Here is a 15529-nt window from a genome sequence, read left to right as displayed (position 1 = left end):
GGCCCTCTAGTCTGTGATGTTCCCTTCAGTTTGTCAAACGCTTCCTGGTAATGAGATGCTCAAACTGTGTCTAGTAAGGTACATGCAGACTCGCTAGTGCCCCCGCAGAGACACTGTCATCTAATTACATTGCTTTCTGCTGGCCCAGTATGTCTCATTGCAAGCTCCCATCTAATTTTACTATCCGCTATCATCTTGTGCCTTTATTTAATATCCCAGCTTTTAAGAGGTGTTTTGCCCATTGAATATCTGTGTTCTGGATTTTTTCCTCAGATGTACTAGCTTGAATCTCATTGAATTTCCTTCTCTAGCTGTCAATGTTGGTGGTTTGGTGCATCCCACTGTGTAATATTATCTCTGACTTTAATGTGCTGTTTACCTCTTTAATATCAATAGTCCAGGGCACCCTTTATTTACTAGCAGCAACTTCTGCTTCCTTAGTTATAGGAAGATAAAATTGTTGTATGACTGAAAGATGTGGTGTTCATGGGCATGTACTATTAGTACAAAAACCAGTCTCATAGGTGATAATTGTAGCAAAAGTTCCAAGCAGTGCCCTGAGGTTGCATCCCTGTAGTGAGAGTTATCACTTTACTTAGCTTTCTTTGAATTTTCCCTGCTGTGATTACATGGCTGTAAAGTGCCTTCCAGCAGAAGCTCCTTCTAGTCCCATGAACACTTATGAAATAAAACTGGTCTTTCTGGAAACCAGTTCTTCTGTAAAGTCCTCCTCTTCCTAGGAGGACCACAGCAGTGCACATTCATAACTTGGAGCTGAACTCTTCTGGAATAGGAACACTTCTCAGAGGTCAAACTGTCACCATTCCATTCATTCCTTGTCTCTTTTGTTTGGGGGGGCAGAGGGGCCTCAGACTTAGCTGTGAGCTAGCTTTGACTCCGATGAAAAGAAGCTTTCATGGTAAAACAATTTCCAGTAAAATCATATTCCTAAATGTGAACTTTCAGAGTAGTGGGAGAGTAGCGTATCCGCCTCTCATTCTCCTTTCTTGGAGAGTCTGAGTTGCATAAAGTTATATTCATAGGCTATGAATAGGTAGTACTTTTTACTGTGAATGAATTCCATGCTGTCCCCTCCCCTCCGGACCATTGTTTGTCAGAGGAGTAAACCAATGAAGTGATGCAGTCCTGTGGCTTGTCTGCTAACCAAGCATTGGATGGCTTCCTCCTCCTCTCCTTGGCACTGTTCCATGTCTGTCTTTTGTGCTGATGAACACTGAATAGGTAATAGAAAAGCTTTTTATGTGACCATTACATTCAGTTTGTTGTTATTCCTGAACAGAGTTGACATTGTCCCTGCACTGCTTTAGGAAGCATATGATTAACATATAATTCACTGATGGCAAAAGCACCTCAGTGTCAGGGAAGTATAGAATTGAGAACACAGGACTTAGCAGCAAAGAACTGTTTAACAGGTGACAGTGAGACTTCTTAGACACTCACCCTCTACCCCCCACCGTTTTTGGTGGGTTTTTTTTTGTTTGGGCGGGGTTAGAGTGCTTATTTAACAAAATTCTGTAATTAACAATATAATAAAGTTTTGTAACGGCAAACTTTATTAAACTTGTATATGTAACAAAAGAATCTGTATCATTAGCTAAATCACTTATGCACATAAGTCATATAAAAGAGCAAATCAGTAAGCTGAAATATTGCCAGAGCTGAGATGGGGGGGAGAGTGACTGCATGTAAATAGAATCAGGCTATCCTTCAGTTACAAGGAAAAGTTACAAAACCAGATAATAAAACTTCCACAATATGACTGCTTCTGTATAAGGGGCTAAAGTGATGCAGTTTCCTACCAACAATTGTACAGCAAACCAGAAAATTGTATCTGAACACTTCATACAAAGTGATCTCCACCCTAGAAAATAAAATGCAGTTTTAAGTTTTCTCAGGAGAGAGTGGCAGGGTCCAAGCAAAACTTGCTCTTTAATAATAAGCTGTTGACATGCAAAATTGATTGAGGAAACCAATGATTTTGGCTAAGATGCTTTTCAACCTGCATCTCTTAAATACTAAATTCCAGGAACTTTCAGAAGTAAGGACTATAACTTTCGTTCTTATGTCCTAACCCCTGTGTTGTCAGAGCTGTATAATATTACTGCAAAGGGTTATGATGGAGAGAAATATAGAATCAAACTAAATCAGAATGATTACATATTCTAAATCATTGTATAGGTTTGGGTGATGATAGAGTTAAGTATTAAAATGTCCAAGATTTGAGCTTTCAGATCAGTAAAGTAATCTTTGGTTTGGGGTTTATGTAAATAACTAAATCTGTTAAGCATCTATAAGTATGAGTACCTTGTTGCAAGGAGTGAAATTCTACTCTAATGCCCCTAAAACTGTTGTGGAGAGAGGAGTGAAGCCAGCGTGTCATCAAAACTGCAGCTCCTATGGGGAGATGGGATACAGTAGGACAGAAGGGAACAGAGACAGTAGCTTTATTTTGCTTTGTCCCTGGCAATTCAGCAGTATTTCCAAAAGGTGCTTAGTGCTGCTCATTGCAACAACTCACGTTCCATGCCCTCGAAGCCCCTGCATGGGGACAAGGGTGAAAGTAGAGAGCCAAGTGATGCATGACTTGTGCATCAGCCATGGTACTAGGGGAGAGGGGAGTACTACTGCAATCCTGAGCTGTAAAGGGGTGGGGATGGAATTCTGTATCGCTACTTGGGATCTATTCAGGTCAAAGACATTGCTACACTCCTGTATGTCAGCCTATGAATCCTGCTTTCGCCAGGAGATAATGGCTCCGAGACATTATGTGCCTTTTTATATGGAGTTTCCCTAGTGTGACGAAGTGGGAATTTTCTGTAATCATTTTATGAATCCTAGGCATGCCTCAATTTCCCTCTGTACATTACATTACATAGCATTGCTACTCAGAACATGTACTGAGCAGGGTAACCCTGCTCTGGAACAATGCAGGAGTTGTGGGGGGGGGGGGGGGGGGCAAGAGCAGGGAATGAATAGTCACTTAAAAAAAAAAAATGTCTTGACCTGACCCAAATCAACAGAGGACTGGAAGAAGGGGGCTTTTGGAGGGACTCAAGTGGCCAGACCACAGGAGACAAAAAAAGGACCAGAGAGGGCTCATCAGGGCACTGGTTTGACTAGGATAGACTATTGCTTAACTGCTGCCTGTGTGTGCTAATCTAAGGACTTTTAGATTTTGCGTGCCAGGTGATGATAAACTGTTACCTTGTTTGAAAAGGCTGCCTGTCTTGCTGTGAGCATTCTGTCCTGAAGGGGCCGGCACAAGCCTCCCACAGGACTCGTGACTTGGTTGGATTTGCTGCAGGGAGCCAAGGAGAGAGACAGGGATTGCTGGTGCTGAGTCACGGAGGCCATGGACCTGCCCGTTTGGAACTGTGTAGGTCCATGGGGCCTGGCCCATTAAAGGGGTCACTCCCTGGAGACTGGTTACAGGCTGGGGCATAGACCAGACCCTGTGACTCCATGGCACCTAATAACGTTCCCCCATCTCCCCGGAGAGGATAGTTGGGTGACACAAGAAAAAAAGTCTACTGCATCAGAGCAAAGTTCTGAAAAATAGCCTCCACCACTAATGCAGCTCTTCCTGGGTTTCTGTGCTGTACAAACATGATTGATTATTTTTTATTTAATTTGCCAAGATGTTCACTGGAAAGCAAAAACCCAGTTATAATCCTACATCCTAATAACCCATCTGTTTGAAGCCAGCTCAGTTGCAATCATATCTTGGTGCATCCCAAAATGGTAAGAAACATATCAACCTCCATTAGTAAAAATACACCCAAGTAAACTTATTTTGTATGAAAAACCTCCCCCACTTGCCCTCCCCCAGAGTCAGTCTAGCTTTTTAATGAGGTGCATTAGAAAATTTGGTGTTAGGAAGTTAGCTTTTTATATTTGCTGAAAACTGCTGTCACACACTTTATTTGCAATTAGTTTTACATAGGCTGCAGATCCCATTCATGTTCAGCAAATGTATGACTAGTAGTAGTGCCATGAATATTCAAATAGCCTGTATTATTGCAGGAATCCTAGTAACCTCTTCGCCTTGTAACTTAGCTTACTAAATTATGTTAAGGAAAAAAAGCAAAGAAATCAGGTGAAGAAAACCAAGAAGAGATGTTAATCTGTACGGTTACACAATATGCATATAAAAACGAAGACCATGCTATTTTATAGTGCCAAAGGGCAGTAGGTAGTTTTTTAAAATGTCCATATCAAACCTCAGGACATGAAAAAATCTCAGTTAAAAACAAAACAAAAAAACGTAGCTACAAACAGGGTCACTGATAAAGTCACTTGTATTTTGCATGATAGGAGGAGCAAAATGCTACATCGGGTTTGCCTATTACAGTGGAAACATTTTTACTAATAAAGTTTATACTATTGTTAGCTAGGTAGAGGGCTCCCTCTGTCTGGTAATTCAATTGAAATATTTTTAATTTGTTAGTCTCTAAGGTGCCACAAGTACTCCTGTTCTTTTTGCGGATACAGACTAACACGGCTGCTACTCTGAAACTTGAAATATTTTGTTCGCAAACATTTTTTTCACCTGTGGTGAGGAATGACATAATCAATGAGCAGATTGTACTTCCTCATTACTTTTTTTTCCCTAGTGAGTTTGTTTATTTAGTACTGTAGTTTTTGTCATACTCACAAGGCAACTTCAATAAGTTTATTGAAAATTTCAGGTAACCTCATAATGATCATCAAATTTAAGGACCCAAACCTGCAGTCTTTGCTCAGGCAAAATATCCATTAAAATTAATGGGAGTTTTGCCTGCAGAGACAGCTCTGAGTAATGACTTCAGATTTGGCCCAGACATTTTAGATATTTGGGCTTGGGTACCCGCTAGCGTGAAATCCTGGCACTGTTGACTTCACTGGAGATTTTGCCATTGACTTCAGCAAGTTCAGGGTTTGACCCCTATCATCTAGTCCAGTCAATTTTCAACGTAAGCAACAAAACTGAAAAATGTGGCCGAGTACATTGTACGCTGGCATGTGGAATTTAAGTGTCTGTATGTATAAAGAGAACTCTCTAGAGTACAGCAAAGTGGTAGATATGGAATTTTATAAATAATGTTAGTTGGCCAAAACTGAACCCTCTTTTATAGTACAGATCATAATTAGCACCTCATCAGTCTGAATTTATGAGTTTGCCTCAGATGTTGATATCCTCTTGTTTTGGTTAATGAGCCATTCATACAGACTCTGATCATCAGTGATAATTGAACCCAGGAACTTCAACAACATTCCTACCGCAGTACTACTTTAGTTAAAAGTGTAACTGCGTTAGCTGCGAGTGAGAAGCAGGCTGTTACTGTTGCTGGGGATGGCTACTAGAGGCAGATATGAACACATGCTCTAAGAGTCTGCTCCTGCACCTGTTGAAGTCAGTGGCCAAACTCCCATTGATTTCCAAGGTGTGGGATCAGGTCCTTAGATACTGTAATGTATTTGCTAAGACAGTTATCCTGTGCCATTCTCAGCACATGCAACACTTCAGATTGGCTGGCAATGACCATTTTCTTTCAGAAAAGGGACTCTGGTGTTTACAAGCCATCACATAGCTTCACCAGCAGCCAATAAGAAAGCTCCAATGTTGTCTGTCTTTCCAAACCCATTTAATAATTAATATTCTCAAATGGGTTGGATAAATGGAGATATTAACTATGCTGTCGTTCATATTTGGTACAGTCATAGCTAGATAGTTAATAAGTGCAATAACAAAATTGAAAAATGAGGCCATGATATACATACTTCTTGGATGGTTGAAGGCATGACCTTCAAACTCCCACCTTGTGATTAATACCACAAATGCAGGTGTGTGGGTTATAACCCCACTACTTCCTGCGTTAATTCAATACCAATATTTTTGAGGATGGGGTCCATAGCGGATAAGGAAATTGCAATAGAATTTTTAGGCTCTTGTTTGTGTCTCCACTCCTTGCATCTCATCGTTTTCAGGCATTCCAGAGGCAGCAGTTTCCGCAGCAGTAGAGTATTCATTGGCTGCATTAGCTTGTCTGCTTGGTGTAGCAGTGGCAACAGACTCATTTTCTTGGGTGGGTATATTAGCATATTCCACATTTGCCTGTTGTTTCTGAGTCATTGGTCTGCAGGAAGACAAGATGACGGTTAGATTAATTAATAACAACTTGAAATCCTCCCCATAATAGAGCCTCCCAAAAGGAACATCTTAGAAAACCCTGACGTAATGGCGATAGTATGATTATTTATATTACGCACTAGCACCTAGAGCTCCCCATTGTATATAAAAGTATTATGATACAATTTTCTGATGACAGAGATTGGCAGAGTAGTAAATAATGATGAGGCGAGGGCAGTCAGACACAGGGATCTGAATCGTTTGGTAAGCTGGGCCCATTCAAACATGCATTTTAATACAGCTAAATGCAAGGTCATACATCCAGGAAAAAAGCAGGCAGGCCAGGCCTATGGAATGGGGAACTGTATCCTGAAAAGCAGTGACACTGAAAAACATTTAGGGGTTATAGTGGACAAACAACTGAACATGAGCTCCTAGTACAATGCTGTGGTGAAATGGACTAATTTCCTTGGACATATAAACAGGAATGTTGTGTAGGAATAAGGGAGATGATTTTACTTCTGTATATGGCAATAGTGAGACCAGTACTAGAATACTGTGTCTTGTTCTGGGGTGCACAGTTATAAAAGGATATTGAAAAATTGGAGAGGGTACAGAAAAGAGCCACAAAACTGATTTGAGGGCTGTGAAAATGACCTACAGTGAGCAATTTGAGGTGCTCAATGTGTTTATATTATTCAAAAGAAGATTGCAAGGTGACTTGATTGCTCTGTATGAGTATGTTCACGGAGAAAATACAGAGTACAAAAAGGGTAAACCTACTGGGCACCTTAATTTTCATGGTAAAAGTTCCCCTAGGCACCTTAAGTCTCTGCTTCTGGACATGCACGCTGCTGCCTTACTCTAGGAGTCCAGATGCCTGTCACCTGCATGAGCCTCAGCCCGATCCACAAATGGAGGAAGATAGGCGGAGGAGCACCTCTCTTGCCTGCAGGGTGTGATCTGGTAGGCATGCTCAGAGGCCACCTACTGGATCAGTTTCCACTCAGAATTCAGTTGGAGGGGGTGGTGATGCCACCCACCTTATAATTTTTGGCCAGTGATTAGCGCATTCACTTCGGATATGGGAAACCCAGGTTCAATACCCACCTCTGCCTTAGAGCGGAAAAGGATTTGAATAGGGTCTCCCACACCTCTCAGGAGAGTGATCTAGTTACTGAGCTGTGGGCTCTTTTGATGTAGGACTCCCTCAATCTCTCCTGTTGAAGCTATAATGAGAGAGACAAGGTGGGTGAGGTATTAGCTGCATTATTGTCGGGTTTTTAACCAAGAGGGAGAAGAAAAAGAATAGAATAATACCTCGCCCACCTTGTCTCTCTGACATCCTGGGACCAGCACAGCTACACCAACACTGCAAGAAGCTATAAATAACAGTTTCAAAGTGAGACAAAAATAAATAGTCTTACTTTGTAAATGTTATTGCACCATATTTGACTTAGTTCCAAAGAAACCTTTGTGGTAGAGAAGTTTTGCTTTTGAGGGGGTTGGTCAGGAAATGTTTGTCTTACAATCAAGCAAACAAAAATTCTTACTGCATTTCACTATTTGCTGCTTTCTCTTTTCTCTCCTTTTTCTTCTCCCTCTTGGTTAAAAACCAGACAACAATGCAGATAACAACTGCTCCCAGAATTGCTCCAATTAATGCTCCAGCAATGAGACCACCTTCTGAATCTGGAAAAATATGTGCACAGTGTTAATTTTAAAAAGCCACCAGTATAGAGAGAATCCCATTAAAGGGGTACCAGATGGAAAGAAGATATTGGGTTCAAAGAGCTGAGAACTAAAATCCATGCTTTTAGGAGAGGGGGGAGTCAGCCTTTCACTATTCTTTGCCTCCCAGCTTCTTGCTAGGTGGCACTATATTGCTAGCTGTTCTCTACCCAAGCAGACAGAGAGAGAAGTGGGATGCTCAACAAACCTAAATAATCCATTCCCCACTTTTATGACTGGCTACAGGAGAGATAAGATAGTTGCTGTTTGACAATATGGAGGGCTGTTGGTTCTTCAACCCTTGCAAACAAAGTTTTAATTCTGGATGGCCTCTGTCTCCCATTTTTTGTTGAGATATAAAATGCAGGCCCTGCCTATCTATGATCACTAAGGATCCTATGTCATTTTCCTATCCAAGTTCCAATTCCCATCATTACAGTCTACCTACCAACATCTCCCTGGCATTTGAGCAAGGCAATTTTTTTATTTTACAGCCCACTTAAGAGTGAAATTATCTCAAGGACCCACCCCAAACCTCTATTGCTGCGTTCTCAGAACATTTAATTCTACTGACTACCAGGAAAGATCACACATTGCTCTGATAGGCCACAGGCTGAGAACAGTTGGGATAAGGTACTCTTCTTTCTTTCCAGCCTAATGTTACATTATTAAATAGCTGCAACACTCCACTCCATAGATTGGAGCATTTCAATGGTGTTTGTAAAGTGTTCTAGGCCCCATTGGGATTGTGAGCTTGAAGTCAGTAGACCTAAGGCCTGGATCTGGTCGCTCAAAGCCATTTAGAGGCTCATGTGTTTAGATCCAGAGATCCAAGTTTAAATTCTCACTGCTGACAAACCACCCAGGGACGGGGAATTACAAAGTGGCAATCCATGCAGAGATTTGAAATGGGTAGATCTCCCTAGACAGGAGGTGTGTATAACTCAGTATGCTTACTCAGCGTTGCTCTCTGTCCCCCTCTACTGGCTGGACCACATAGAGGTTTGTGAGGCTGCTACAGCCTTCCACCTAACAGAGCTAGGTCTGTCAGTTAACTCATACTGTAGAAGCTCGTGGTTTTAGATCCAGAGGTTCTGGATTCCAATCCCTGCTGCTGACAACCCAGTCAAGGGTGTGGTGTTATATTAGCATTTGTATAGTGTATTAGATATTTAAAGTAGTTAAGGAACATTAACTAATTAAGCCTCACAACCCTCCTGTGAGATATGTTGCTAAGTATACATTAGTATGCCCATTTTACAGGAGAAAGACGGAGGCAGAGAGGTTAAATGACTTTCCCAAAGCCACACAAGGCCCAGTTGAGTTGAGAACTGAGGACCTCCTGACCACCAACCCCATTCTTATTCCAAAACAGTCTACCTTTAAAAAATATAAACTATTTTTGTCTTTCTGATTATGCTGTATGTAAAACACATTTTATTCCATTCATATGATGAACTCACGTGCTGCAGTCAAGTCAACTTCACAGCTGCTGTTTCCAAGGCTGTTACTAGCTGTGCACCGGTAGTATCCAGCTTCAAAGGTGGTGAGATTACCAATAATCAAAAGCCCAGTTTTTGTATCTGTGACAAATGGAAAACATATATGTACATGCATGTTTATATATTATATGGGTAATTACTTGTATTTACTGAATAAGAATAATAAGGATTATTACAAGGCATGGGAGGTTGTATTGTAAATTTTGCAGCATTTAAATAAAGGGATTTCCTTAAAAAATCTATTTAGAACCATTTATCTTCCTTGAAAACAATTGTTACATCATTTTACAGAGAACTCAGCAGTATCACATTAAGTGTATGAGAACCAGGTCCCCTATCCTGCAAACACAGAAGCATGTGTGTAATTTTACTCATTTGGGTAATACCATTGAAGCCAATTGGATCTCTTGCAGGTGTAAAGTTATGCACATGCTTAAGTGTTTTCACAACGGGGACCTAGGAAACAAAACTACAATTTGAGTTCCACTAAGTATAAGTTTAGTATAAATTTGCATCTCACTCACTCCAAGGTGAGTGAGATTTAAAAAAAAAAAAAAAAGCAGTAAATTAGATTATTGCAGTACTTTTCATTTTAATGCTCTGGGGTGTAATTAGTATCACAGATAGATTTTTTTTTTTTTTTTTTTTTACATAATTATCTTCTCTGAGGCCAGCAGCATTATTTATTGTAAAATTGACCAAACCAGGCTAATGCATTTATGTAATGGCTGTTAGTAATTTTTGACAGGTAAAAATAAATTCAATCCATATTATTGCACACAAAGCGGGGAAATGCATTCTTTTCTGTATTGACTAGAACATTGAATGCATGGTTCAAGCCATCACACTCTAGGTCTTGCATGTTACACACTAGTACTGAGGAAGTTACTCACTGAATTGTTCTGTCACGGGTTTCTGGTTCCCCTCTGATACTTTATACCACTGGTATGTAGGCGCAGGCATCCCTTCTTCAGAATAGCAGGAGAGAGAGACAAGGTGGCCTGTCTCAGGAGTTCCCCGTAAGCTACAGTGAGGCTGTGAAGGTTTGACTGTAAAATAACAGCAGGAAAAATAGTTAGCCCATGGGTACAAATTATGGGCCAAAATTTTGCTAGACCAAATTCCACTTTCTTACACTGGTGTAAATAATCTATTGACTTTGGTGATGTTGTTTTAGCTTTCCACCAGTGTAACAGATCAGATCCTGGCCCAGTAGTCTGACCACAATCTCTCCCATATAGACATGAGCAGCAACAAAGAACAATGAACAGTCGGGGGGGAAACTCTTATGCCTTTCATGGTGTTTATCATACTAAATACTTTTACGAAGGCTGTAAGGTATTACTTCTTGCTGGAAAAGACTATCAGTTATTTCAATTATATTACGACTCCCTTTTCGTCCCTGTCAGATCACTTTCTGCCTCATGGGACTGTCATTTTTGGTGTAAGTGGGTCTATTACATATGAGTGCAAAGATCTATAGCCTGGTTCTTCACTGCCTTACACCTGTGCAAAATGCTACCATTCTGTTTTGGTACTCAGCCATATCCTACTCTGAGCTACACCGGTGTTGTTTTTAATTTCCTGCATTTGCTTGGTCATGTCACCCATTTAACACAATTTAAACATATTGTTGTGGGCCTCTTCTGTAACTCCACTGCAGTGGAATTACACCAGTGATGAATCTGGCCCAGTTTTTGTCTGTATAAGTACAAGCAGTGATGCTTGCTTTTCTAAGGAAAACTACAATCCCATTTTTCAAGCTTTGAGTCAAACTCACATATGCTCTTGTTTATTATTCTGCTGCAGAGTAACTGCTGCTTGGGTTGGTTTTTTTTAGGATGGTTTTAATATCTGTGCTTTGAAAATTTGTTTCTTCCAGTGGATTTATCTCCATTTGCCTTTAATTGTCTCATCTGTATAGACAAATGGTACAGCTGGAGTGATTTTCACATATGCACTGACTTCTCACTCTAATCAACTACCCAGAGAGTATGTGGATAGTTGTTAGGTGCAGTTAGTATTAACATTTATCTTGTTAGCAAGTAAAATGTTTCTTGTCTCATTGCTTTTCATACTTGTTCAACTATCTGTTCAGGTATCAGAGGGGGAGCCGTGTTAGTCTGGATCTGTAAAAAGCAAAGAAGAGTCCTGTGGCACCTTATAGACTAACAGACGTATTGGAGCATAAGCTTTCGTGGATGAATACCCACTTTGTCGGATGCATGTACCCACGAAAGCTTATGCTCCAATATGTCTGTTAGTCTATAAGGTGCCACAGGACTCTTCTTTGCTTTTTATCTGTTCAGGGTTGAACTATTGCTTTCTTTCAGCTGATGTGTACTCTGTACACAACTCAAAACAGAGAGCTACATTGATTAGACTTTTTAATAGAGAGGCAGCATTTGGACTGTTTATGGAACCAGGACTTCTGGATTTTACTGCTGGCTCCACCAATGACTATCTGTGTGGTCTTAGGCAAGTTGCTATGACCAGCATTTCCAGATGTGGGGGCCTAAAACTATATCAACAAGTGGCCTGATTTTCACAGCTGCTTTAGGCTTCCAAATTTTAAAACGTTGGGCTTAGCCTTAAAGCCTAGGCCAGCAACCCTAGCTCAAGTAATGTTTTCAGGGTGTGGTTGTGGTTCCCAACTAAAAGTGTGTTTTAATTACTACCCAGTGAAACTGGGTGGTAACAGCTACCAAGGGGATGTATATTTCTCTGGCCATTATAATAGGTGGCTCTATAATGCAGCAAGGTTAACCTGGAGGACTACCATGGCAACTCAGATTTTACTGGCCATTAGGACAGGGTGAGTGCCGTTATTAGTTGAGCACAGGTTTCAGCATATACATATTACCCTGTTCACTAGGGGTGAGCAATGTTCCACAGGCACTGTAGTCAACAGTCCTGTTCATGATTGCTTCAGCCAGGCCGGGACTATGAGGGCAGGTCTCCATGCAGCTGGGAGTGAGCCTCCTGAGAGCCTGAACTCTGGCCCAAGCTGCAATGTGCATCCTGCTATTTTTAGTGTGCCAGCTTGAGCCCCTCTAGCATAAATCTGTCTGCCTGCTCCGAGAGGCTCACTCCCAGCCGCAGTGTAACCCTAACCCAGAGACCCCGTGTGCTAACGCGAGGCAGCACAGGTGGTGTTTACCTGGGAGGTGGAGAGAACCACTGGCTCTGTCTGTGTCCAGCAGCCTGGAAAAATAATCTTTCTATCAATTAAAATAAGTCCTGTTTCTTTACCATGATGGTTACTGCATTGCACAGCTCCAGGGGGCCCACTGCACTAACTGACCAAAAGGTGCCAATGTTCCCATCCACTCCCCATTACATTATTCTCTTGGGTACCCTGTAGTGCATTTTTTAATCCCAATTCAACACCATGTGATAAAGCAACATGAAAACACAATGCAAAAGAAATTACCCAGTACACTGACAGCCACTGATTTCTGGTTCTGTCCACCTAAAGCTTCTGGGCTGAAAACTTCGCAGGTATAAAGCCCGGTGTCTGAGGGTTGCATGTTGGAAATTGTTATTGATGCATTTCCTTGGTTTGTTGTCCCGTTTATTCTGTTCTTGAACTCTCCATACTCATAAGCCTGTCCATTCTGAAAATAATAGATCTGTGACACACAACGGATCGTTAGTTAAATAAGAAGTGAGCTAACTTGTATTTTGTTTGGTGTTGCTATGTCAAATACAAAGAAATTTCAGAAGAAGCAAAACCACCTTATGCCCAATTCCCTCACTGTAAAGAAAGCTGTGATTAAAACCATGCTGTACATTGCAATCCAAATTTCTAATCATATTCTTACATGATAAGCTCCTCAGGGCAGGGACTGGGTCATTCTGGGTGTGTGGCTAGTAACTAATACACTGTGGGAACTGCAGAAATAGAGTGGGATATTTGGGATATTTTCTTTACAAGAAACCAACTGCCAGGCAAGATTATGGACCATTATGTAAAGTAATAAAGCTAAGTTATGTACAATGAACAGAAGGGCTAATTAGAGGGCAAATAATTTGTAATGTAACTGATAACTAGGCCAGTACAAGATTATCATAAGAAATGGAATTGCCATTGCAAAGAAAAATGGATATTTGCAGAGCTAGTAAAAACTGTGCTTTCTAAATGAAAGTGTAAGCAAGCAGTAAAAGAGGTGAAGTGCATCTAATTAACGATAGCTAAGACTGGCTAATGCAGAAAGACAAAACACAAGGGTAAGCAAACCAAGCTATGTTTGCAGTAAATGTGGAGGCAATCACAATACAGGACAGAGGTGTCTACCACAAGCAATTGGAGTGCCAGAACCTGCAATGAAAGTGCCAGACATGCAATAAAAATGTTTCTGTCCCTATCAGTGTCATGCACGGGTGGGGCCATTATCAGAGACCCTCAGGCAGGCCCCAGCTCTTTCCTTTTCCCAACACGCTCCAGGGACATAAGTCAGGAGTAACTTCTCCATCTAATGGGAAGTTATTGCCATATTGGGCACAGTGTGGGGATTTGCATCTGTCTGTCAAACATCCAGCATCTTCCCTTAAATAAGAGCCTTACTGTTGTACATTCAGATGAGCTCCACTGCCTTCAGTAATGTTACTCCTGATTTACAGCAATGTGAGAGCCAGACTGGGTTCTATAGACTTATGGACCTGAACTTTCTCCCATAAAAGTCTGTAGCAAAACCTCCATTGATTCGAATGAAAAGTAGAATTGGGCCCATAGTGGGTGGTGGTGGTTTGAATCTTGGGCCTTCGGTCTATCTAGGACTACTGATATCTCAGATGATATGGTGATGGGTGTGGTTTAGGAATGTAACCAGTTCTGGTAGACTATTCACACTCAGCCCTGTTTAGTTCTATTATAAAACAGTGTACGGAAAAAAATCAGCTTCTATGAAAGACGTATTGAAACAGTTGCCATTTTTATCCAGAGTTTAACAATAAGACTCCTGCATAACAGTGCTACAGCTTGGAATTTGTAGTGCTCTACCCAATTCCTACTTTGATAAATGCCGTTCCATGACTAATTGGCAATGTACAACTTGAAGGGCTCTTCTGGTAAACAATGTGCTCCAGGCATAATGAACTGATCCATTGTATTTAGTGGGTCTTCCCAGGGTAGTCAGCAATATTAATATGCCCAGCTGTGTTTACAGGATTGGGCCCTTAATTACTATAGCATCTTTCATATCAACTGTGTTTCAGGAACAATGATACAACAATATTTGTCACTGCTGGACTGACAGTTGGCTTATTACTAGAGGTGGTTGAAAAGTGTGTGAGGGGAAGTTTAACAAATTATAGTCAAGTTTCATTTGCTTCTGACTCATCAAAATTTCATTTTGTCAAAGATTTCCAATCAGCTTTAGTTCATGCTATGAATCCCCACCCCCCAGACAATAAGCACAATTCTATTTACCTTGCAGATCCGTAGATTGTATTTTGAATAAAAAATAAACACTTGGGCACCCTGACGCAGTGTTGACTGAAGTCTTTAATCAATGTTATCTAGACGTCTTTGTTAGCTTAAGGCAAGCTACACCCCAAAACTGCCAAAGTACAGTTGGTTCATACAATGATAAGATTTTCAATGAAGGACAAAACCCAGGCTGTGTACCTGCTGTCCAATAGCAGCTACTGTATTCCCAAAACATGGTTCTATCATAAATGCAACAACATTCATTCTAGCTCCGAAGAGGGCTAAAAACACATTAAGGGTGAAATCCTGGCCCTATTGAAGTCAGTGAGGGACAGGATTTTACCTTGAGGGGGTTTATTCTTCCCTTAGAATACATCTAGAACCTGTAGCATTGTCAGGCAGAGAACAGAACTCAAAATGTGAGTTAAAGTAGACCACAGCTTTTCCTGCCATTGTTTTTGCCAAATGGTTTTACTTCAACCATCCCAGGCTGGAATAAAGCTATGTACAAAGCTTTGATGTTAAAGCAGCTGCAGGTAAGCCCCTTATCAGGGAGTTAATTGGGTAGGAGGTGAGCACAAATGGGAGTATAGCTGCGGGAGAAGGGGTGGATAGGGAGAAGAGAAAAGCGAGCGCTGAGCTCTGCATGCTATAATAAAGACAAGCTGATCTTTGCTATCTGCACCTCAGTCTTTATTACGCACATAGGCCCAGATGCTCAAAGGTATTTAGGTG

The 15529-nt window shown here is 41.1% G+C and overlaps 1 protein-coding gene across 2 annotated transcripts in view; it reads right to left on the bottom strand.

Annotated features, from left to right (window-relative positions):
* Positions 1 to 1551: 1551 nt before the first annotated feature.
* The window catches only part of VSIG1 (V-set and immunoglobulin domain containing 1), a 37139-nt gene continuing 23161 nt past the window's right edge, over positions 1552 to 15529 (bottom strand). For both annotated transcript variants that reach the window (XM_054039032.1, XM_054039033.1), the window contains 5 exons: positions 12797 to 12995; positions 10257 to 10412; positions 9325 to 9444; positions 7684 to 7822; positions 1552 to 6137 (listed from right to left, as the gene is read on the bottom strand). In XM_054039032.1, the coding sequence (XP_053895007.1) occupies positions 5942 to 6137; positions 7684 to 7822; positions 9325 to 9444; positions 10257 to 10412; positions 12797 to 12995 (810 nt within the window). In that variant the 3' untranslated portion in view covers positions 1552 to 5941. The remainder of the gene's footprint in view (positions 6138 to 7683; positions 7823 to 9324; positions 9445 to 10256; positions 10413 to 12796; positions 12996 to 15529) is intronic.

The sequence above is a fragment of the Malaclemys terrapin genome, chromosome 9 (assembly GCF_027887155.1).
Source record: "Malaclemys terrapin pileata isolate rMalTer1 chromosome 9, rMalTer1.hap1, whole genome shotgun sequence".
Classification (NCBI taxonomy): domain Eukaryota; kingdom Metazoa; phylum Chordata; order Testudines; family Emydidae; genus Malaclemys; species Malaclemys terrapin.
This window is presented reverse-complemented; position numbering and strand designations above follow the sequence as displayed.